General features: G+C 44.2%; 2 protein-coding genes across 2 annotated transcripts; one reads left to right on the top strand and one right to left on the bottom strand.

Annotated features, from left to right (window-relative positions):
• Window positions 1-1,657: 1,657 nt before the first annotated feature.
• On the top strand, window positions 1,658-3,601 carry LOC123049911 (uncharacterized). Its single transcript, XM_044472763.1, has 3 exons — window positions 1,658-1,912; window positions 2,001-2,968; window positions 3,133-3,601. The coding sequence occupies exons 2-3, from the start codon at window positions 2,012-2,014 to the stop codon at window positions 3,358-3,360; spliced, it is 1,185 nt and encodes a 394-aa protein (XP_044328698.1). The 5' UTR covers window positions 1,658-1,912; window positions 2,001-2,011; the 3' UTR covers window positions 3,361-3,601.
• A 13,168-nt stretch (window positions 3,602-16,769) lies between these two features.
• On the bottom strand, window positions 16,770-20,596 carry LOC123049910 (uncharacterized). Its single transcript, XM_044472762.1, has 12 exons — window positions 20,364-20,596; window positions 19,605-20,185; window positions 19,217-19,435; window positions 18,461-18,577; window positions 18,327-18,368; window positions 18,147-18,242; window positions 17,979-18,071; window positions 17,653-17,763; window positions 17,480-17,512; window positions 17,344-17,394; window positions 17,172-17,249; window positions 16,770-17,058 (listed from the first exon to the last, which is right to left on the bottom strand). The coding sequence occupies exons 2-12, from the start codon at window positions 20,163-20,165 to the stop codon at window positions 17,053-17,055; spliced, it is 1,407 nt and encodes a 468-aa protein (XP_044328697.1). The 5' UTR covers window positions 20,166-20,185; window positions 20,364-20,596; the 3' UTR covers window positions 16,770-17,052.
• Window positions 20,597-22,377: the final 1,781 nt, after the last annotated feature.

Below are 22,377 nucleotides of genomic sequence, written 5' to 3'. Positions count from 1 at the left end.
GAACATAAAATGGATCTTGGAGGAGTTAATTAGGACGGATTTTTTTGGGAGCAGTTAATTAGGGCAGATTTTTCTGGAAGCAATTAGTAAGGAAAGTGATAAAATCAATCAAGGACTTATCTCCTAATCAGGCGGAAACTCCCACGTAACATGGCGTTCTAATCCCACGCTCCAACACTTTCCTATCCATTGGCTATGGATTAGTCTAATAGGTGCAAATTTGCAGTAGTCTGATGCCTAGCGCTTCTCAATATGAAGCCCACACGACGGCGACCTATCCCGTACCCCGTAAGTGCGGCTGCGCATGGGCCGACCCGACTAGAGACTCCCTTTCCAGAATTTCTTTTTTATGTCTTTTTTATGCATTTTTCATTTTCGAAATCCTGTACACTTTTTTGTACTCACGAATATTTTGGCAATTCCACGAGCACTTTTTGAATTTGTATTTTTTGAATTTATGAACATTTTTAAATTTGATGATACTTTTCTATTTTCTCCTACCTATTTTGAATTTGCTAACATCTTTTTAATATGCAAACATTATTTGAATTCACAGACATCGTTCCAATCCCGCGAAGATTTTTCGTACTTGCAATCTTTATTTGAATTCACAGACATCGCAATCTTTCCCTTCTTTTCTGGGAGGGTGAGAACTAGAAAGACTAGGAGAGAAACATTTTTTTAGTATGCAAACAACTTTTTGAAATTTGCAGTTTTTTTTCAATTGGTGAACTCTTTTAATTTTTGTTTTGAATGCACGAACAATTGTTGAACTTGAGAACATTTTTCTGAACTCACATTCTTTTTTGAATTTGCGAGAATATTTAAATACGCAATTGTATTTTGAATTCATGGACTTCTTTGGAATTGTGAACATATTTAGAATACATGAACATTTTTCAAAATCATGAACATTTTTAAAATGACGAACATGTTTTGAATTTGTGAACACTTTTTTGGATATGTGAACTTTTTTCTTCAATATCTGGGCATTTCTGAAATGCACAAATATTTTCTAAATTCCTAAACTTTTTTTTTGAAATTTGTAAAAGTATATAAAAGAAAACGAACAGAAATATAAAAAACCCCGATAGAAATAACGCGAGAACACATTAGGTGCAGCTCCCTATTCTTTAATGGGTCAGCCCGAAAACCGGAGGAGTAGTATCGAATCTGACCCGGCCCAGAGGAGATCATCTCATACACGCCAGGGAAAAGGATATCCGATACTGACCTGCGGCCTCCTCCGTCCCCAAATAAAAGAACGGGCTTGCTAAAAATCAGTCGACTGAGATTACCAAGTCTCAGTCGACCATGCAACATTTTTTCTCAACGCTTGCAACTTTTTTTTCTACCGGTTGCAGCATTCGTCTTGCTGGTTGTAGCATGTTGTCCCTCATCGATTGTAGCATATCGTCTCACCAGTTGTAACATCTGGCATTGACGGTTGTAGCATTTTAATCACACCAGCTGCAGCACCAATTTTCATTGCTTGTAAAACCGTTGCAACATTTTTCATCATCGGTTGTAGCATCTAGCCGTGCCGCTTGCAGCAAAAGAACTATGCTGACGTCACTCGATTGAGACTTGGTTAAGTCTCAGTCGACTGAGTTCTAGACAGACCCATAAAAGAAATGGATTCCTTTTTTCCTAAAAAAAAGAGAAATCGATTCTTGCCCTACCTCGCTCCCGAGTCTCGACCCACGCGGCGGCGGCTGCTGCTGCTACAGGTTTATACGGATTCAAAGATCTTCCTCCCGTTCTTCCCCTTCCTATTCCTCCCGCGACGCTTCGGGCCTCCGAGTTTTCTTCTAGCGCGTCTTGTCTCCTTGGCTCGTCTCAGATCGATTCGCTCTGTCTCGTAGCCACCTCCGCGGCGGTCGCCGAGATTGCCGTCGGGTCGCCACCGCCGGTACCCCTCTGACCTTATACCCCCTTTTTTTTTGGATTTTTTTGTTAACATTATCGACGATGTGTGTTCAATCTCCGTTGTTGGTTAGGGTTTGGAGAGATGCAGCGGTGCCACGGAAAGGACAAGGCGGCTACCAGCGCGACGCCGCACCACGCAAAGGGCAAGGCGGCCGCGAGTGCGATGCCGTACCACGCAAAGGATAAGGCTGCTACTTGCAGCGCGATGGGGCCGAAGCATGTCCTCGCAGACGAGAACATCGTGCAGGAGCACTTAGCACCTCCGGATCGAATTCGACAGAGGGGTTTGGATAGTGCAAAGGAGGGATCATCATCGCTGGTTATGGGCTTCCGTAGAGAGATGTCGCAAAAGCGAGGGGAGAAGGTGGATACAACCTCAATTCATCAGAAGCATAATGCAAAGGAGAAGACTTGCCCCCCTGATCTGCTCCGCCGGCAGACGCAGGGTATCCAGCGGCCTGTCAAGAGTCTTGCCGGAGAGATGTCGCTGAAGCAAAGGGAGAAGGTGGGTACAGGCCTGATTCCACAGGCGCATAATGCAAAGGAGAAGACATGCCCCCCTGATCAACTCCGCAGGCAGACGCAGGGTATCCAGCGGCCTGTCAAGACTGAAGCACGACTTGCTGGAGAGAAGAAGCACAAAACTGAAGCACATCTCGCCGGAGAGAAAAAGCACACGAAAGGCAATGCGTCTTTTCCAGCGAAAAGAACCACTACACTACTCAAAGCAAGAACGAGTTCCCACTGTTCCGATGAATGTACCAGTCGTCCCATCGATACTAACGACCATGGCAACACTGTTGCCACCCCGGAACAGAGGGAAGAATCTGCCGCAATCAAGATAGATAAAGAAGTGGAGTACATAACCCAAAAGTTGAACAAGTTGGGAGTGCGAGATGATATTGGCTTTGAGGAGTACTATAAATGCTTGATGAATCTGCCTTCCGACCCCTCCGTTGATACTTCCATCAGATTGGATGATACAGATCTTTATGACATGGACATCCGCCACGCGGTGTATCGCATCAGATCCTACAAGGTTTCATCCATCCATGCCTCTAGTTTTCAGTCATCAAATGCTGTTCAAGGATCAATCCATACATTTGCATTTTGCGAATTGATGTTAGTTTGTTCTATCCTGCTTATGCTGTTTTTTAACTCATAATCCATATCTGATTCCAATGGTGATATCATTGACTGCAGTTGTCACAAAAGGAGTCTAAGAATGAGTTGTGCCATGATAAACTGAAAGATTGCCCTGTGGAGCTTCTTGACAGGGACGAATTTCCTACAGATTTCCTCGTGAAGATGCAATATTTTAGGTTCTTGGAGGAAGGTGTATTAGACTGGTTCTTCCACCCTGAACTCTGCAAGCTTGCTTGCCTGAATGACTACCAGCGTCTAGTGCCTCGGGATCATGTACGTATATAAACTGATCATTGAGTGTTCCTGTAATCATTTAATTGCCTTTGGTGTTCCATTGTGTTAGTATGGCTATTTAGAACCATTCATCATAATTTCAACACCATGATATACACAAATGATCTGCGTGGCCTGTTTTCAGAAAGGGTTTAAAAGTTATCTATTATGTAAGGATCTACATTACAGAGCAATTTATGTGGAGTTATTGATGAGTTCATGATATGTTTACTGGGTGTTAATTATCTTTTCCTTAGATGGTCCATTTCATAATGTTTTATGCTGGAAAAGGAGAGGTAAAATATCACCGAGCACAAAACTGGGGTGGGGAGTGAGGCCACACCTACATCAACAATGAACTTTTCTTAAGAGAAAGTAGAACCTCCAAAAAAACCAAGAATGGATAAATAATACGAATCTCATATATAGTATGAAGCTATAGAAGCAAGTAAAACCGTGGATTAATGAATATCGGGTGAAGAAAATAGACCCCAATAATTAGACATATGTAAATAGCTTTGAGTAAATTTAGCCAAGGATGTCCATATCATAAGGATAAGGAATTCCCATCCAATTTTTGCACCTTCTAGCTGTCTATTACGAACTGGAACAACCTGATCCCATGGGCACAAAGGAATTCGTGTTTGGTCTCTACGTACCGGAAGCATACAAAACGAATGAGAAGAACGCCACCGGGATCTCAAAGAATAAATTACATACCTAGCCGAATAACACACTACGGTGCGTTGCTTCCTTTCATAGGCTTCGATGCCGCGCTCCAACAACCTCGGCCATGGCGTTCATTCATTCACGAACGCCAATGCCGTGGCCCCCACCCAAATATCAAGTTGAGTAGCGTGAAGAGCAGCATCGACATAAATGATGCCCACCAACTGAGGGTGACGCGGTGAGTTGCAACTCTCGGCCAACAGTTTATTTTGAAGTTCGTTTGGGTGAAGATTTATTGAGGGGAGGGCGGAGCCCGGCCAACCGAGGGCGACATGGTAGAATGCAGAGGAGAAAGACCGGGACGTACCAGGGGTATTAGTTCGTCCAATGCCACCTGCTGTTCGTGGTCCAGGAAGGTGCAGCTTGCAAGTCACAACAGGCTGCCATGGCCGCTTGGTGAATGCGTGTCGCCACGAGACGTCAGGGAGATGCGCCGCTGGACGGTTCTACTGCATTGGCCTATTATGTATGTGTTGTCGCTTTTGTGTGTGTGTGAGAGAGAGAGTAATTAGGACACGGCGTCTCTTTTCATTAATCAATGAGAAAATCATAGATCAACAAAAACCAAAAATATACGTGGTAATAACCTAGATCAATCAAAACCAAAAATATACATGGTAATAGGTAAATTCCGGTATAATTACAGTCGAAATTCCAGTCTTAGAATTTATTCTATGTAATTTACACTGTAAATTGAGTAATTCTACTGTCTTCACTGTAATTACTTTTTTTCTTCTAATTTTCCAGTCTAAATCTACTGCAAATGCACTGTAAAAACTCATTGTAATTGCTAATACCGATCACTGCTCACAGTAAATTTCAGTTCCCCCTATGTTTGTTCCAAAGGTTCAGCTAGTTCCCCCCATGTTTACGTGCAGATGCTGAGAAAGTAGGGAGAGGGAGTTGTTGCTCACAGTCACAGGAGGTAGGAGTTCTTTTTGGGTTGTAAACCCAGGGACCCTTTTACTTTCTTTTTGGGTCTGCTTTTTTATTTCTTGCGGGCCCGTTTAAAAGGAAGAGAGGGAAGGTGGGACAACTACAGCTACAATCGGAGGACAGGAAGCGGAGACAGGTGACCGTTGTCAAACTCTGGATGGCCCAAAAATATGACCGAAAGCGAATTGAATTTCAGTCCCACTTAACTTTTCCCGTTTCTCTCTTTTCCACACTAATTAGCTTGGCGAGGCTAACGATGGCCTAGTGCGCGCCCGCGAAGAAAATCTTATACGACCTGGGTCGTACGCCTCCCGTCGTGAGACCAACTCCAGGGGCTGACAGCTGGCAGTTCGAATCTCAAATCAGCAAGAGCGATATTCTCTGATTCCCCTTTCTTCTCCAGCAGTCTTCGTGCTCCCAGCGACATGGCTTCAGAAATTTTTGCAGCTAGCCTCGACACAGGGCGCCGCTGATTCAACCTGCTATGCCCACGTCTGTGCTGGTCCTAGATAGGACGCGCCATTGCGCTGAGCTCTGGCTGGAGGTAAATTAGCGAGAGGGCGCAGGCCGCGGCTGCCGTAAATTAGCAAGACGGCGCAGGCTGCGGCTCCCTAAACTCGCCGCTGCCGTAAATTGGCGAGAGGGCGCAGGCCGTGGTTGCACAATGGATATAACATCGTCGCTGCTGCTCCTCGCCTTGTTCATACCATCCACCGGCACCATGGGGATTGGTCGCATCAATCTGCAAGTTTGGAAAGGAGCTGCTGCCGGAGTAGCCAGGAGGCTCTCTTGCCGTCTTCAGAGACGAGAAGGAGAGGGAATTGAAGGGATCATGAAGCGCCGGTGGTTCTACGAAACAGCAACCACGAGAATCGCGGCGGCGCTGGAGAAAGAAAAGGGAATCGAGCATAGGTTGCTTTGAGATTCGAATTGCCACGTGCCGGTCGCTGGACGTGGTCTCACGACGAGGGCGTACGACGCAGGTCGTATAAGATTTTCTTCCCCTGCCATGAGCCTGACGCAGCCCGAACGCGCGCACGCACACGCGCCCGACGCGTCTCGCCGTGGCTTATTGCCCAGGGACCGCCACGGGAAGCTCCTCAGGTCGCCTGACCCCGTCGTGAACTATCTCCTCGCCACGCCACGTTCGTGCTGTCCGAGGACCGACACGCTCTCGCCCGCGAGGCGGCGTGTCGCCGCTGCCGCCTCGCGCCACGTCGATGATCGCGACGTACGGCTTCATCTGGCACTGTTACTACTGTGCGAAAGAAAGCAGCTGCGGTAACGACGACCGCGCCTGCACGCGGCGACGGCTGCGGTGGTGCAGGAGATGGCGGCGACGGGCGCGGTGGGGAAGCTGTGCCTGGTGGCGCCGGAGGATGGGCGCCAGGGCATAGCGGAGCTCGCCGTGCTTGCACCAGGTGGCCAAGGAGCGGGACGAGGCGCGCAACCAGGTGCAGCAGCTGCTCCTCGCCGCCGCGGCCGCCAATCAGGCGGCGGCGCTAGACTCCTCCCTCGATAGCTGCACTAGCTCACGTCCGTGCCGGCGAACTCCATGACACTCGACGTGGTATGTCCGTGAGTCCGTCTAGGATTCATCCGATCCGATCTGGATGAGTTGAATATGCATAATGCATGTATACATAATTATCAGAGTATACATGTGCATAGTCACGCTGTAGAGGAGAGCAAGCGAATGTACATGGAGCAGTATCTTTTCAGCCTGAATCTTTGTAGTGGGTTTCTTGCACCAAATAATTGAAGTGAGGGCTTGTTGCACTAAGCACAGAACAGCAGTGAACACAATGATTTCATACACGAGAGAAGCAGTGAATGAAAATATTCATAGTAGTTCAGAATGCGCGATTACAAGCTGCAACGCAACAATACACTTTGCATATGTTTAAATGCTGGTAAACTTGCTGATGAGATGTTGATCTAAACATCCCTCTCTCTCTTCTCTGGTTTGATTCAAGAGAAATGAGTACACCAATCTTTCTAGCTAGTTTGGTGAAGCCAGGGCAGTTTACTGTGATTTTTCTTTTTCTTTTTGCCAATTAAGCAATCAGCTGCCCGGCGCACTTGCAGTAGGAAAGGATCATGTTGATGACGAGCAGCTGCATGGGTCACCGACGAGAAGTCATGTACGTACGGTCTTGGCCGTCGGCGACGAGGTCCTTTGACGTGGCCATCATGTACTGAGAGCGCGAACAAGAGCAAACTATCTAAGGAGCTGGTCCGGCCGCCGGTGATGGGTCTCGGAATGGGATCTTGGTGCGGCCGCTAAGAACGTGGAGTCCGGCCGCCCATGTCGTCCATCAGAATGGGTCTCGCGTGATAGTTTATGAGACACGGTCTCATAGGATTTTTTCGAGGTGCTCCAGAAAATGCCACGAGGAAATCCCACGTCAAACTTAACGGTCGACGCTTACACGTGGGCCCGCCCAGCCATAAACGTGTTTAAACTGGCCAAACGGGCAAGTAATGCGAAGAGGTAGCAATTTGAGACGAATTAACCTAAAAATTGTTAGAATTAATGGGCTAGGCCCATAGCAATTTCTGAAATCTCAAAGCCCATGTGTAAAATGGCAAGTGGTGGTGCTAAGTTTAGTCCCACCTTGAAAGTTGAAGAAGAGTTGGACCTCTTTATATAGTGGGTTCTCTCCACCACTCTAAGTGGTGTGTGAGAAGAGAAAGGAAAAACCACACGCGCGCTCGCTTGCCTCGCGTGGCCTGGCTGTGGCGAGGCGAGGCATACATCCGGTCCGTCTCCTTGCAGGAGCGCAGCTTCCTTTTGCCGTTTTATTTTTATGTCTTGGCAGACACGTTTTTGATTTCTTGTCCGGTAAGTATACGAATTAGAAACCGAGTCGGTTTGGGATTGTGGTCGCGACACAATACCGCCTCTGGTCCTAATATATATACAGCTACCGGCTGCGGCCAGAGACACACCAAAAAACACCTAGGGTTTTGCCTCATCTCACAACTTGCGCCGCCATCGTAGTCTACTCCATCCCAAACGCCGGCGTGCATCGGCGCGTGGGAGAGCAGGTCTCCGGAACCGTTCGTCTTTGCGATCCTGCACCGGGAGAGGACGAATTAGGTTTTTGGGAAGCGCTGTGCGCGACTGCTCAAATTCGTCATCACGGGTCGTCTTCCGTCCAAGTCGGGCGGTGCTACTCATCGTCGTATTCATCGCCGTCAGCAGCAGATCGTCATCAACACTGTCGCACCCATAATAGCTAACGATCAGTACGTCCAACATCCTCTGTTCATGTCTGTTTCTACAGCTATTGTTACGTGTTTGCTGCTGTTATGCATGTCTTGCTGTTCTTCTAGTTTGCTAGATTATTGCATGCTAGTATCTCTTCTAGTCATGAATTATTTATTGGAATTAATCATGAACTTGCCATATATTCCAACAATCCAAAAACCTAATTATAGGCAATTTCCTGAGTTAACTATGGCTGGATTCGCTGATGCACTGAGGCCGGATAAGTTTACCGGTGTGCACTTTAAGAGGTGGCAGGTGAAGACCACGCTCTGGCTTACTGCTCTGAAAGTTTTCCATGCTAGTGTTGGTGCTCCAGAGGGAATGACCGACGAAGATTAGAGAAAATTCCAGGAAGCCAATACTATGTTTGTGGGATGCATTCTGAGTGTTCTTGCTGACCGTCTGTGTGATGTGTACATGCACATAAACGACGGAAAAATTCTGTGGGATGCACTGAATGCAAAATTCGGTGCAACAGATGCAGGCAGTGAACTGTACATCATGGAGAGTTTTCATGACTACAAGATGGTGAATAACCGTTCTGTGGTTGAACAAGCTCATGAGATACAGTGCATTGTGAAGGAACTTGAACTCCTTAAATGTGTTCTACCCGACAAATTCGTGGCTGGGTGCATGATTGCAAAGTTGCCTCCTTCATGGAGGAATTTCGCCACAACTCTGAAGCATAAGAGACAGGAGATATCAGTTGAAAATCTGATTGCATCTCTTGATGTTGAAGAAAAAGCTCGGGCTAAAGATACCACTGAAAAAGGAGGTGAGGTTCAGCCTACTGCTAACATGGTGCAGAGGTACCCACAGAACAAGAACAAAGGGAAGAACAAACCTGTTTTCAACAAGCCTACCAAGACTACTACCTTCAAGAAGAAGAAGTTCAACAAGGCTGAGCTAGAGTGCTACGCCTGTGGGAAGCCTGGACACTTTTCCAAGGAATGCCCTGAACGTGCAGACCGCAGAGGGAAAACAAGCTCCAAGACTGTCAACATGGTGACCGCTAGCAATACTGATGGGTATGGTAATTTACCTATTGTGCTTTCAGTATTTCAATCATCTTCGTGGTGGATTGATTCGGGTGCTAACATTCATGTGTGTGCTGACATCTCCCTGTTTACTTCTTATCAGGTCGCAAGGGATTCTTCCGTCCTAATGGGGAATGGGTCACATGCTTCTGTTCGTGGCATTGGCACGGTGGATCTGAAGTTTACTTCGGGAAAGATCGTGCAACTAAGGAACGTGCAGCATGTCCCTACTATGAACAAGAATCTAGTTAGCGGCTCCCTTCTATGTCGAGATGGATTTAAGGTAGTTTTAGAGTCCAATAAAGTAATCGTGTCAAGATTTGGACAATTTATAGGAAAAGGCTATGAGTGCGGAGGCTTGTTCTGCTTTTCTCTTTCAGATTTTTGCAATAAGTCAATAAACCAAATTTGTGCTAATGTTAATGATGATGCAAGTATTTGGCACTCTCGTTTATGTCATATTAATTTTGGTTTAATGTCTCGGCTATCCAGCATGAGTTTAATTCCGAACTTCACAGTTGCCAAAGGTTCTAAGTGCCATAGTTGTGTGCAATCTAAGCAACCTCGAAAGCCTCATAAGGCTGCCGAGGAGAGAAACTTGGCACCTCTAGAACTCATACATTCTGATCTTTGTGAGATGAATGGTGTGTTGACAAAAGGTGGAAAGAGATATTTCATGACTTTGATTGATGATGCGACTAGATTTTGCTATGTTTATTTGTTGCAAACTAAAGATGAAGCATTAGACTACTTTAAAATCTATAAAGCTGAAGTTGAAAATCAACTAGAGAGAAAGATCAAGCGTCTTAGGTCCGATCGTGGTGGAGAGTATTTTCCAAAAGTTTTTGATGAATTTTGTGAGGAACATGGTATTATTCATGAGAGGACGCCTCCCTATTCACCTCAATCAAATGGAGTGGCCGAGAGGAAAAACCGCACATTGACTGACTTGGTGAATGCCATGTTAGACACTGCTGGTTTATCTAAGGCATGGTGGGGGAGGCTCTATTGACTTCATGTCATGTCCTGAATAGAGTTCCCAACAATAATAAAGAGAAAACCCCTTATGAGGAGTGGGTTGGGAGAAAACCATCACTTTCTTATTTGCGCACTTGGGGATGTTTGGCAAAGGTCAATATTCCTATTCCTAAGAAACGCAAACTTGGACCAAAGACAGTGGATTGTGTCTTTCTAGGGTATGCTCAACGGAGCATTGCTTATAGGTTTTTAGTGGTAAAATCTGAAGTACCTGATATGCATGTTGATACTATAATGGAATCTCGTGATGCAACATTTTTTGAGAACATATTTCCTATGAAAGATATGCATAGCATTGCTAGATTTTCTTCTGAGATAATTCCTGAATCTAGTACAACTGATGAATATTTCGAACAATCACATGAGGAAGTCCTTGAGAAGGATAACAATGAAGTTCCTAGAAGGAACAAGAGACAAAGGATTGGCAAAATCCTTTGGTGATGATTTCATTGTATACCTTGTGGACGACACACCCAAGACGATTGCAGAAGCATATGCATCTCCGGATGTAGATGATTGGAAAGAAGCTGTTCATAATGAGATGGACTCAATTCTTTCTAATGGAACTTGGGAACTAACTGATAGACCATATGGTTGTAAACCTGTGGGCTGTAAGTGGGTGTTCAAAAAGAAGCTAAAGCCTGATGGTACTATTGATAAGTACAAGGCGCGGCTAGTGGCCAAGGGCTACACTCAGAAAGAAGGCGAAGATTACTTTGACACCTATTCACCCGTTGCTAGAATGACCACCATTCGAGTGTTACTTTCCTTGGCTGCCTCTTATGGTCTTATCATTCATCAAATGGATGTAAAGACAACTTTTCTCAATGGAGAGTTGGAAGAGGAGATCTATATGGATCAGCCTGACGGGTTTGTGGTAAAGGGTGAAGAGAGAAAGGTGTGCAAGTTGTTAAAATCTTTGTATGGTCTGAAACAGGCACCTAAGCAATGGCATGAGAAGTTTGAAAGAACTCTGACTTCTGCAGGATTTGTCATTAACGAGGCTGATAGGTGTGTTTACTATCGCCATGGTGGGGGCAATAGTGTCATATTATGTTTGTATGTGGACGACATACTGATCTTTGGTACAAACATTAATGCAATTAATGAGGTCAAGTCTTTTCTATCAAAAAGTTTTGACATGAAAGATCTGGCAGAAGCCGATGTAATTCTAAACATCAAACTTATTAAGGATGAGAGTGGGATTACATTAACGCAATCTCACTATGTTGAGAAGGTCTTGAACCGATTCGGTTTTATGGATAGCAAGCCTTCTCCAACACCTTATGATCCCAGCGTGACACTCAGAAAGAACAAGAAAGAAACGAGAGATCAATTAAGATACTCTCAAATTGTCGGTTCACTCATGTACTTAGCTAGCGCTACAAGACCAGATATCTCTTTTGCTGTGAGCAAACTGAGTAGGTTCATGTCCAACCCGGGTGATGATCATTGGCATGCACTAGAAAGGGTCTTGCGCTATCTGAGAGGTACTATGAGTTACGGAATTACTTATTCAGGGCATCCTGCTGTGCTAGAAGGATATAGTGATTCAAATTGGATCTCCGATGTTGATGTACTTTACGCAACAAGTGGGTATGTATTTACTCATGGTGGTGGCGCAGTGTCATGGAGGTCTTGCAAGCAAACCATATTGACGAGGTCAACTATGGAAGCAGAATTAACTGCTTTGGACACAGCTACTGTTGAGGCAGAATGGCTGCGTGAGCTCTTGATGGACTTGCCGGTTGTTGAAAAACCTGTACCGGCTATTCTTATGAATTGTGATAACCAAACGGTTATCGCTAAAGTGAACAGTTCTAAAGATAATGCAAAGTCATCAAGACACGTGAAAAGACGTTTGAAGTCTGTCAGGAAGTTGAGAAACTCCGGAGTAATAACTGTTACGTATATACAAACAGATAAAAACCTGGCAGATCCCTTTACAAAGGGACTATCACGAAATGTGATAGATATTGCATCGAGGGAGATGGGTATGAGACCCATAGATGTTACACCATAGTAGTAACCCAACCTTTGTGATCGGAGATCCCGTGAATTAGGATCTGGGAAGAACAAGCTATTGGTTAACTGAGGAGAGTAATAACTTATGATCGTCTCCAAGTGAAGATGCAAAACTCTCAGAGCTGTAAGGCTCAGATCTGTAAGGCAGGTTGGCAACATGCCTTAATGTGGTTCTATTGGCTATAATTAGCAAAGATGCTGTCCTACAGAGCAGTCTTGAAAGAACACACCTATATGAGTTCTGACTGTAAACGTCGCAGTCTATGAGATTTGGGTGATCTCTAGTAAGCTCACGAAGAGACCAGGGAGTATGACGTATAAGCTCCAAACCGCGGGGTAGCCTACTGGCGGTCAGGTACTGGTTAAGACTTTGAGTGAAACCTGTTCACACAAAACTAGCAATTCAAGGCATAGTCCATTGTCAAGTTGTGAATGGATGTAGCTTAAAGTTCTAGGCAGAAGTTCAACTTAACAGTCTCTGCTGAAACACTGGTATATTAAACAAGTGGTGAGAGAAGGCAAATCTCTAAATGGGTATTTGAGATCTGGTGGGGGATTGTTAGAATTAATGGGCTAGGCCCATAGCAATTTCTGAAATCTCAAAGCCCATGTGTAAAATGGCAAGTGGTGGTGCTAAGTTTAGTCCCACCTTGGAAGTTGAAGAAGAGTTGGACCTCTTTATATAGTGGGTTCTCTCCACCACTCTAAGTGGTGTGTGAGAAGAGAAAGGGAAAACCACACGCGCGCGCTCGCTCGCCTCGCCTCGCCGGGCGTGGCGTGGCGTGGCGTGGCGAGGCGAGGCGGCGCGTACATGCGACATGCGCGTGAATGGTCCGCCGAAATCCGGTCCGTCTCCTTGCAGGAGTCCGGTAAGTATACGAATTAGAAACCGAGTCGGTTTGGGATTGTGGTCGCGACACAATACCGCCTCTGGTCCTAATATATATACAGCTACCGGCTGCGGCCAGAGACACACCGAAAAACACCTAGGGTTTTGCCTCATCTCACAACTTGCGCCGCCATCGTAGTCTACTCCATCCCAAACGCCGGCGTGCATCGGCGCGTGGGAGAGCAGGTCTCCGGAACCGTTCGTCTTTGCGATCCTGCACCGGGAGTCGAATTAGGTTTTTGGGAAGCGCTGTGCGCGACTGCTCAAATTCGTCATCACGGGTCGTCTTCCGTCCAAGTCGGGCGGTGCTACTCATCGTCGTATTCATCGCCGTCAGCAGCAGATCGTCGCCAACATCGTCATCAACACTGTCGCACCCATAATAGCTAACGATCAATACGTCCAACATCCTCTGTTCATGTCTGTTTCTACAGCTATTGTTACGTGTTTGCTGCTGTTATGCATGTCTTGCTGTTCTTCTAGTTTGCTAGATTATTGCATGCTAGTATCTCTTCTAGTCATGAATTATTTACTGGAATTAATCATGAACTTGCCTAATATTCCAACAAAAATGATGTCCGAAAATGTAATGTGGCAGTAGTCTTTTTTTTCGGAACAGAAGCCACGAAAGTGATACCAGTGCTTCGTAGTGACGTGGTGTCTTGTCGTCTACAGTACTGCACGAACTGGAGACCAAGTCATGGCCGAGACGTGCAGCAGAAGAACCATTGGCACGTCGTTCCTGCCGGTTGGACATAAGCATCATACGCGGCGATGATCCGCCGGTCGTCCGCTAGTTGGGCGTGCAAGTCGCGCGAGGTACCGAACAAACTTCCACCATGCAGAAAACCCAACCATCTTCTACACTAATGTTATGTAAACTTCCTAAACTACACCCGGGGCGCACCCGGCGATGACTGCAAGAAGCACCAATATCCATATCCAGGCGGCTGTCTTTCCCCCAATAAGCATCAACAGCTAGCGCCCTGCTTAAACAGCCGAATTTCCATGTTTCATGAGCAGCCCAAAAGAAAAAGACCCCCCGTGGTTGCTGTGGGCGGAGTGAGGAGGAGGCAGGCACCGTCGCCGTCGGAGAAGAGAGAATGGTCGCTCGCTCGCGTCTCGTTTCACGGACGGGGAAAGGAGGGTTTGCGGGGAATTTTTTTTGGAGGGAGCGAAGCCATCAACCAGCCAGGAATTTAAGATGCATGGGTGCTGATCGACAGCATACAACACAACACACACCACAAGGCACTAAGAAAAATCTAAGATTGAAACACAGCCTGAAGTGGAGTCGCCCTACAAGATGGCAAGCCCAAGAAAGGAGATCAGAACAACAACAAAGGACATTCCAATGCTCAGAGAGCGAGCACGTCGACTACAGGACCAGGAGACGATATGACCACGCACCTTCCTCCCTCGACGAAGGGGAACCCTTTCCCCTCGTCCAGGCTTGTGGACGCCGCACCGTCAACCGAGAGGAGGCACTCGCCCTAGAGCTGGGAGGAATGCGGACCGGAGTACACCTTCGTCTGTTGATCACATGATCACCTATTGCGCGACTTTGAGAGGTACTAGCGATCGCCTACACACGCCAGTTTGTGGGCCGCAACCCATTAAGCCCATCCATTAAGAGGATTCGAATCTCCTCAGCTTGAAGTAGACCGGGTTTTTACATGCGCTCCGAATTGGTCGGGTTCCTGGGTTATCCTGGTTTTCTGTTTCGTTTTTCTAGTCCGGGTCTTCGTTGGATTATTTTTTTATCTTGTCTATTGTCATATTGTCTTTGTCTTTCAATTTTTTTTGTGTTTTTCTTCTTTTCTATGTTCTGTTTTGGGGTTTCTATTTTAGTGTTGATGGAGTGGTTTCGAGACAGACAAACGAAGTGGCCTACAACGTTGTATACAGAAATTCCTCTGGGATTTATATGGGTTCTTCTGCTATTAGATGCTTATAGGCATTATAGACCCGGCAATCCTCAAGGCTCTGGCGTGTCGGGAGGCAATGGCCCTAGCGCTACATCTTGCATTAACTGGTGTAATAGTTGCTTCTGATTGCCAATGAGTTGTCGATAACATAAAATAAGGTTCTGGAGGAGTGTACACCAGCATCATAAAGGAGATAAACGCTACGGCGCATCAGTTTCATCATTGCTCTTTCATCTTCGAAGGGCGAGATACCAATTTAGAGGCTAATAGGGTTGCTAAACACACTTTTGGCTTAGATGTAGGGGTCCATCTTTGGCCTCGGCCACTGTTAACCCATGTGCATAGAGAGCCTGGGGATAAGGGTCGCCTAGGCCCTAGTTCCGTTTGATGGTCCTCTACTGCAGCTACCTTTTTGCCGAGGGCTCTGCGCGGTAGACCTCCGACGTGCCTAAACCCCACGAAACACCAGCTTGTGGTGCGCGGGTCTAGTGCTGACAGCCCGTTGAGGGTGGTTGAGATCGATGCCCCCCTAGAACGGGGGGGGGGGGGGGGTCATCATAGACCTCCCAATAGCTTGTCCAGGGCCTCAACTTGTGAGAGGGCCCGTTCGGCCCCGCGTAAAGGGGCCAACGAGCCACCGGTTTCCCCATGAAGTTGCTCTGCTGGAACATCCGTGGGTTCGGCCACTTGGGCCGGCGCCGCCAGTTGATTGAATACCTGAGAGAGGAAGACATTGATATTGTGGGTCTATGGGAGACGATCCGTCATGACTTCTCCGTAGTGGAGTTGCAGGGCCTCACTAGGAGGCCTTTTGCCTGGCAATGGCTTCCGGCCACGGGCCACTGAGGCGGTATTCTGCTTGCGGTCAAGGAGGACTCGTTCATCGTGGATGACATGGACAGCATGTCGCTAACTGACCGTCGATTAAACCTCACATGTGAGGTGATAATGGTTTACGGCCCCGCTGGTCACGGGCGTTCGGTCGCATTCCTGGCGGAATTGCACGCTAAGGTTGATCTTGGTTCGGAAATATGATTGTGTATATCGCATAGTTCCGCTCTTATAGCGCTTCGTCTATGTCGCATAATTCCACTCTTATAGCGTTTCGTCATGTTTTGTAAATGGGGAAGCGATATACTGTTCGTGTGGGGTCACATTCATGAGTATGTGAATGCAAGAAGTAATGTATTGAAATAGCAGCATTGTGCAAAAGCGATACTTTCTATCCTTCTTGCTAACTGTCTATTCTTCTACTCGCTTGTTGAACCAGCAATGATGTTAGGAAAAAATAAGGGTAGAACCGTGGAACAGCAATGATGTGAAGAAAAGGACAGATCCAATTGTTCTTCTCAGCGATTAAAAGACATCAACGTTGTTCTTCTCAGCAATTAAAAGTCATCGACGATATCTACAAGAGGAGAAAATGTATACCGGAAGCCTTTACTCAAAAGGTTAGTTCTTGTATATTTGATCCGCATTGAAATTTCATGTTGCTAGACCCGTTGAATCTTCTCTTTCAATCTGTGCAGTATGAAATATTCTTATTTGAAATCTTACAATGCAAATAAAAATGAAGGCACTAGCTTTTACATACATACAAAGTGTTGTGTTAAATTACAGGGACCGAAGCTTACTATTATTAGTAGTACTCAGTTCCTGCGACTGAAACTTACTTAATGCATCATTTTGGATTATTTGTTCAGATCCCAAATGTACTATACTACTGTACTTTGTAAGAGCTACGAGTCTGATCTAGTTCGTTGTTCATTGCACCAGCGAATCCATGAAAAGACATCTTGAAGAAATGGAAGCTCCAACGACGAAAAGCCAGGCGCAATATGTATCTTCTTAAACCTTTAAAGGTAAAATCATACAATCGCTGTTAGGGCGTGCATATAATTTGGTTACCATAGACAGAAAAGATATCAAGTTATACGCAATTATAAACAAAGATTAGGATACTATACCTCGGTAATCAATCCTATAGTTTTGGCAATGTCTATCTTCTTTCTGATATAGTCAGCAAAGAATTTGGGTTTTATCCTCTGTAAATAAATGATATTTTCTTAGCATAACGGTATTTTTGAAATAACATGTATATATATCATATCAAGATGCAATTTCTTTCGAGCACAGTACCAGCTTTTTAACTTTCTCTGTAATCAACTCCTGAGCTTTATCCTCTGATATCTAAGGCAATCAGACGTGAAATCAAATCAAATATAAGGACATTTAATCCACTGGATCAATCCCACACGCATATCACAGTACTTACTTCCTTGGGAACTCTTGCCGTGCAATGAAGAAACTGAAAAGGTGAAGAAAAGAAGCAAAAGAGATAAGCATGCACGTTACAAATTCTGGGCTTACAGTTATCTGTGAAGCAAAAGAGATAAGCATGCATGTTGCAAATTCTGGGCTTACAATTATCTGTGAAGAAGAGCCTACCTCTAGTTTCATAACGGAATGATCAAACTCTATGGCATACTCAATGCTATCTTGCCGCGACGGACACTTGTTCAGTAAATAGACTTCCTTCAAAGCATTTGTGAAACTCTCCTGTGCATTGTTGAGAAATGAGAATTACATGGATACTCATAAAAAACAAGCATTACTGTATACATATACAGGGTTCATAAGCAACACGAATTAATCAGAATTACATGGATACTCAATAAGTGTGCAGAAGACTGGGTTACAATACTGAATTAATCAGAATTACATGCATACTCAATAAGTGTGCAGAAGACTGGGTTACAATACTGAATGCTAACCTTTTGTTGAGTGACTCGCTTCCAAATCTCGAAATGGAGACCATCGGATCCGTTGCACCACCTAGCCTCAATGCCCATGTAAGTAAGACAATCCTGCATGGAAATAATGAAACTGTTAAATGCAAAACCACGCCAAAATTAAGTTAGTGATTATGCTAGAGATCATACACTGAAGCCAATACGAACTAAATGAGTTGTGATCTTGGGAAAGCGAGTGGCAATCTTAGTTGCTTGATAAATTCCTCTGGTCCGTATTTTGCTTGCCTAAAGAACAGAGGAAATACCATTGGTGACGTAACATATACAGAAAATTGCCATTCCATGATTTTTGTGCAGTCATGTACTTACAGTAGGAGAAGTATCGTTAACCGGTAGACAATCTTTCAACCACTGTATCAAGATAAAAAGAGAGGTTGTTAGTCCCATAATAAAAATCTAATGATTGCAGGAATGCTAGTCTTGCTTGATTTTGCGATGCACACCTTAAGTTCCCTTAATAATGTTTCAAAGTACTCGATGTATTCATGTTGCATCTCATAGCTATGGAAGTAACTGCGGTACAACTCGCAATCAGCGTACTCCCAATCAAAAACAACACCCTACATGAAAATGAAGGGAAAGAGGAAACATGATTTAGAATGACAAATAACATATGCCTTAAATAATAAAAATATAAATAGAGAGAAGATAACAAGAACAAGGTTTGATACAGGACAAGCAAAAATGTACTACTATTCGTAAAAGAGTATGTTGGTTCTCTTTAAATAAATATATTAAGTCACAATACCATTTCCAACAGAAAATATGCATAGGACTGCTTTGGCAAAAGAAATATGAGCATCAAGAAAGGCAATAAAGCGGAATGAAAAATATCCTGGTTGGCACTATGCTGAAGTAGTCAGCTGGCCAGTTTTTAACAGAGGCCGATAATTCAATGATGTACATTTTCCAGCATAAAACATTATGAAATGGACCATCTAAGGAAAAGATAATTAACACCCAGTAAATGTATCATGAACTCATCAATAACCCCAACATGTAAATTGCTCTGTAATGTAGATCCTTACATAATAGATAACTTTTTAACCCTTCTCTGAAAACAGAACACACAGATCATTTGTGTATATCATGGTGTTGAAATTACGACGAATGGTTCTAAATAGCCATACTAACACAATGGAACACCAAAGGCAATTAAATGATTACAGGAACACTCAATGATCAGTTTATATACGTACATGATCCCGAGGCACTAGACGCTGGTAGTCATTCAGGCAAGCAAGCTTGCAGAGTTCAGGATGGAAGAACCAGTCTAATACACCTTCTTCCTCCAAGAAGCTAAAATATCGCATCTTCACGAGGAAATCTGTAGGAAATTCTTCGCTGTCAAGAAGCTCCATAGGGCAATCTTTCAGTTCATCACGGCACAACTCATTCTTGGACTCCTTTTGTGACAACTGTAGGCAATGATATCACCATTGGATCAAATTAGATATGGATACGAGTTTTAAGAAAACCAGCATATGTAGGATAGAACAAGTAACATAAATTCACAAAATGCAAATGTACAGATTGAACAGCATTTTTAATAGATGACTGAAACATAGAGGCATGGATGGATGAAACCTTGTGGGATCTGATGCGGTACACCGCGTGGCGGATGTCCATGTCATAACGATCTGTATCATCCAGTCTGATGGAAGTATCAACGGAGGGGTCGGGAGGCAGATTCATCAAGCATTCATAGTACTCCTCAAAGCCAATATCATCTGCCACTCCCAACTTGTTCAACTTTTGGGTTATGTACTCCAGTTCTTTATCTATCTTGATTGCGGCGGATTCTTGACTCTGTTCCTGGATGGCAACAGTGCTGCCATGGTCGTGAGCATCGATCGGGCGGCTGGTGCATTCATCGGAACAGCGGGAACTCGTTCTTGCTTTGACTAGTGGCGTGGTTGTTTTCGTTGGAAAAGATGCACTATTGCCTTTCGTGTGCTTTTTCTCTCCTGTAACATCTGCTTCAGTTTTGTGCTTCTTCTCTCCGGCAAGACGTGCTCCAGTCTTGACAGGCCGCTGGATGCCCTGCGCCTGTCGGCGGAGCTGATCAGGGGGGCATGTCTTCTCCATTGCACCATGCTTCCGTGGAACCGGGCCTGTATCCACCTTCTCCCTTCGCTTCTGAGACATCTCTCCGGCAATGTTCTCGCCTACAAAGATAGTAAAACTAAATCTCGTTCTATCCGTGGTGCTGCATCATCGCCAAACCCTAGCTAACAACGGAGATGAACGAGCAAAATCCAAACCGATTAATGTTGTAAAGAACATCCAATGAAAAACCCCAATTGGGGGGGGGGGGGGGGGGGGGGGGGGGTCACGGAGGGGTACCGGCGGAGCTATTGGTGGCGACTGGCGAGCGGCGACCCGACGCGTGGAAGTTGCAAGTGAAGGTTGTTTCCCCTCGCCGGAGGGACGGCTGCGGCGGCCACAGCGAAGTTGGCTGCCAGAGGATCGATCTGACACGAGAGAGGGAGACAAGACGGGGGGCGGCTAGAAGAAGACTTGAGGCCAGACGCCAGAGGCCTGAAGCGTCGCGGGAGGCGGCAGACGGGGGCGTAGGTTGCCCACCTCTCCAGCTCGCAGATCCAGTGTTGGCTCGGTCTGTTTATACTCCACCGGTTATTTTCTTTTTTTACTCTTTTTTCTTCCAGTTTTCTTTCTTTTATTTTTCCTTTTTTTATGTTTATTTTTTCTTTTCTTTTTATATTTTTACCTTTTCTTATATATTTTTTACTTTGTATTTATTTTTCTTATTCTTTTTCAATTTTGGGAATATCTCTCAAATTTGTGAACATTTTTGAAACCGTGAACATCTTTCGAAGTTGTGAAATTGTTTTCGAAATCATGAATATTTCTCAAAATTCGTGAACATCTTTTACAATTCGTGAACATTTTTCAAAATTGTAAACATTTTTGGAATATGTGGTTTTTTTATAATTGTGAATGTTTTTTCAAACTCATGAATATTTTTAAAATCTGAGAACTTTCTTTTTGAAAATTCAAGATTATTTTTCCTGTTTCCATGAACATTTTTCAATAAGCGAACCTTTTTTAGCCGATAAAGTGTTTTTGGAAAATTTGGGAATGATTTATGGAATTCACTAACATTTTTTTTTATTTTTATAATATTTTATAAAATTCATGAACATTATTTGAGTCCGTGCAATTTTTATCAAATTCATGAACATTTTTTGATTTACTGAACATTCTTTCAAATCACGAACATACATATTTTGTAGGGCAATCTTTGGAGGGTACAATTGCTCCTTCAGTAAATTTTCAAGCCCACTGCAGAGATCATTGCATACAAATATAACTAGTCACATTCATAGCTTAGCTCGGACCAGAAAATTTTGTCCCCTCAATGCTCAATATAAATATCAACCAAAGATCGTAAGTACAAATGAAACATAAGAAATACTAACTCGTATGAGGGACTCACAGTATCATTTGTCCTAGCGCACTAGTTGGAGCACTCCCTTTCATTTTAGACTAAAACATCGTTGTAGGACCAACTTTTTTCAACCAAACAATTAGAATGGCATCAACTCACAATATGACAAATATGGGAAACCATAGTCATCATACATGTTCTCCACTTTGACGACATTTACACATGTCGAAAATTCTTCAAGAGGGAATATGATTCAGATGGTGCATTCTTCTTAATTAAACACTGGGACACTATCGACCTAATGATGTACTGCCCCTTGAAAAACTTAATGGGACTGTGATCAAAATCAAGGTGTTTGATGACCAACGACATAACAGGTGCATCGCATAAGGCATGACCAGAGCCAGTCCAAACCATTTTTGGACCCGGGGCGATGTGAGACCATTATTTTTTATACCAAATATTTATACTTATTTTAAACTAAGTGTATCATATAACAATTTTAACTAATATAATTTTTATATTACTTAGCCACATAAAATGTTTTCAAATAATAGCTATATTATTCGTTACTATACAATTTTAATACATCTTTGAGAATTTTGATTCTACAAAATTTGAACTCTAAGGTATACCAAAAAATATTTTTTTTCTAACTAATTTTATAATATTGCATAAATTGTATAGTGTATATACATATATTTGCATATCCATTCGCGTGTCCATATATCTTTCAATATTATTGAATGTCGTGGTAGAGATTTATAAATCATAAATATTTTAATAGAGGTTTCTACTGTATATCAGGCAACCATATTTGTAGAAACTTCTAGGGTATATCTAATGTGACATCCAAGTTGGGTGCAGTGATAGAGTCATCTAAGAACCTACTATGTTCTTAAGTGTACTTTTGCGTATGATTCGATTATATCTGACATGATCATCTAG

Source organism: Triticum aestivum, chromosome 2D, assembly GCF_018294505.1.
Source record: "Triticum aestivum cultivar Chinese Spring chromosome 2D, IWGSC CS RefSeq v2.1, whole genome shotgun sequence".
Classification (NCBI taxonomy): domain Eukaryota; kingdom Viridiplantae; phylum Streptophyta; class Magnoliopsida; order Poales; family Poaceae; genus Triticum; species Triticum aestivum.
Note: the sequence above shows the minus strand (reverse complement) of the source record. Positions and strands in the feature narration are given on the sequence as shown.

What these genes read in the sequence shown, in the direction of transcription:
- LOC123049911 (XM_044472763.1), top strand. Translation starts at nt 2,012, where the DNA reads ATGCAGCGGTGCCACGGAAAGGACAAGGCGGCTACCAGCGCGACGCCG. An exon ending in ATCGCATCAGATCCTACAAG is followed by an intron (nt 2,969 to 3,132) that starts GTTTCATCCATC and finishes CATTGACTGCAG; the next exon opens with TTGTCACAAAAGGAGTCTAA.
- LOC123049910 (XM_044472762.1), bottom strand. Translation starts at nt 20,165, where the DNA reads ATGTCTCAGAAGCGAAGGGAGAAGGTGGATACAGGCCCGGTTCCACGG. An exon ending in TTAACGATACTTCTCCTACT is followed by an intron (nt 18,243 to 18,326) that starts GTAAGTACATGA and finishes TCTGTTCTTTAG; the next exon opens with GCAAGCAAAATACGGACCAG. An exon ending in CAGAGAAAGTTAAAAAGCTG is followed by an intron (nt 17,250 to 17,343) that starts GTACTGTGCTCG and finishes ATTTATTTACAG; the next exon opens with AGGATAAAACCCAAATTCTT.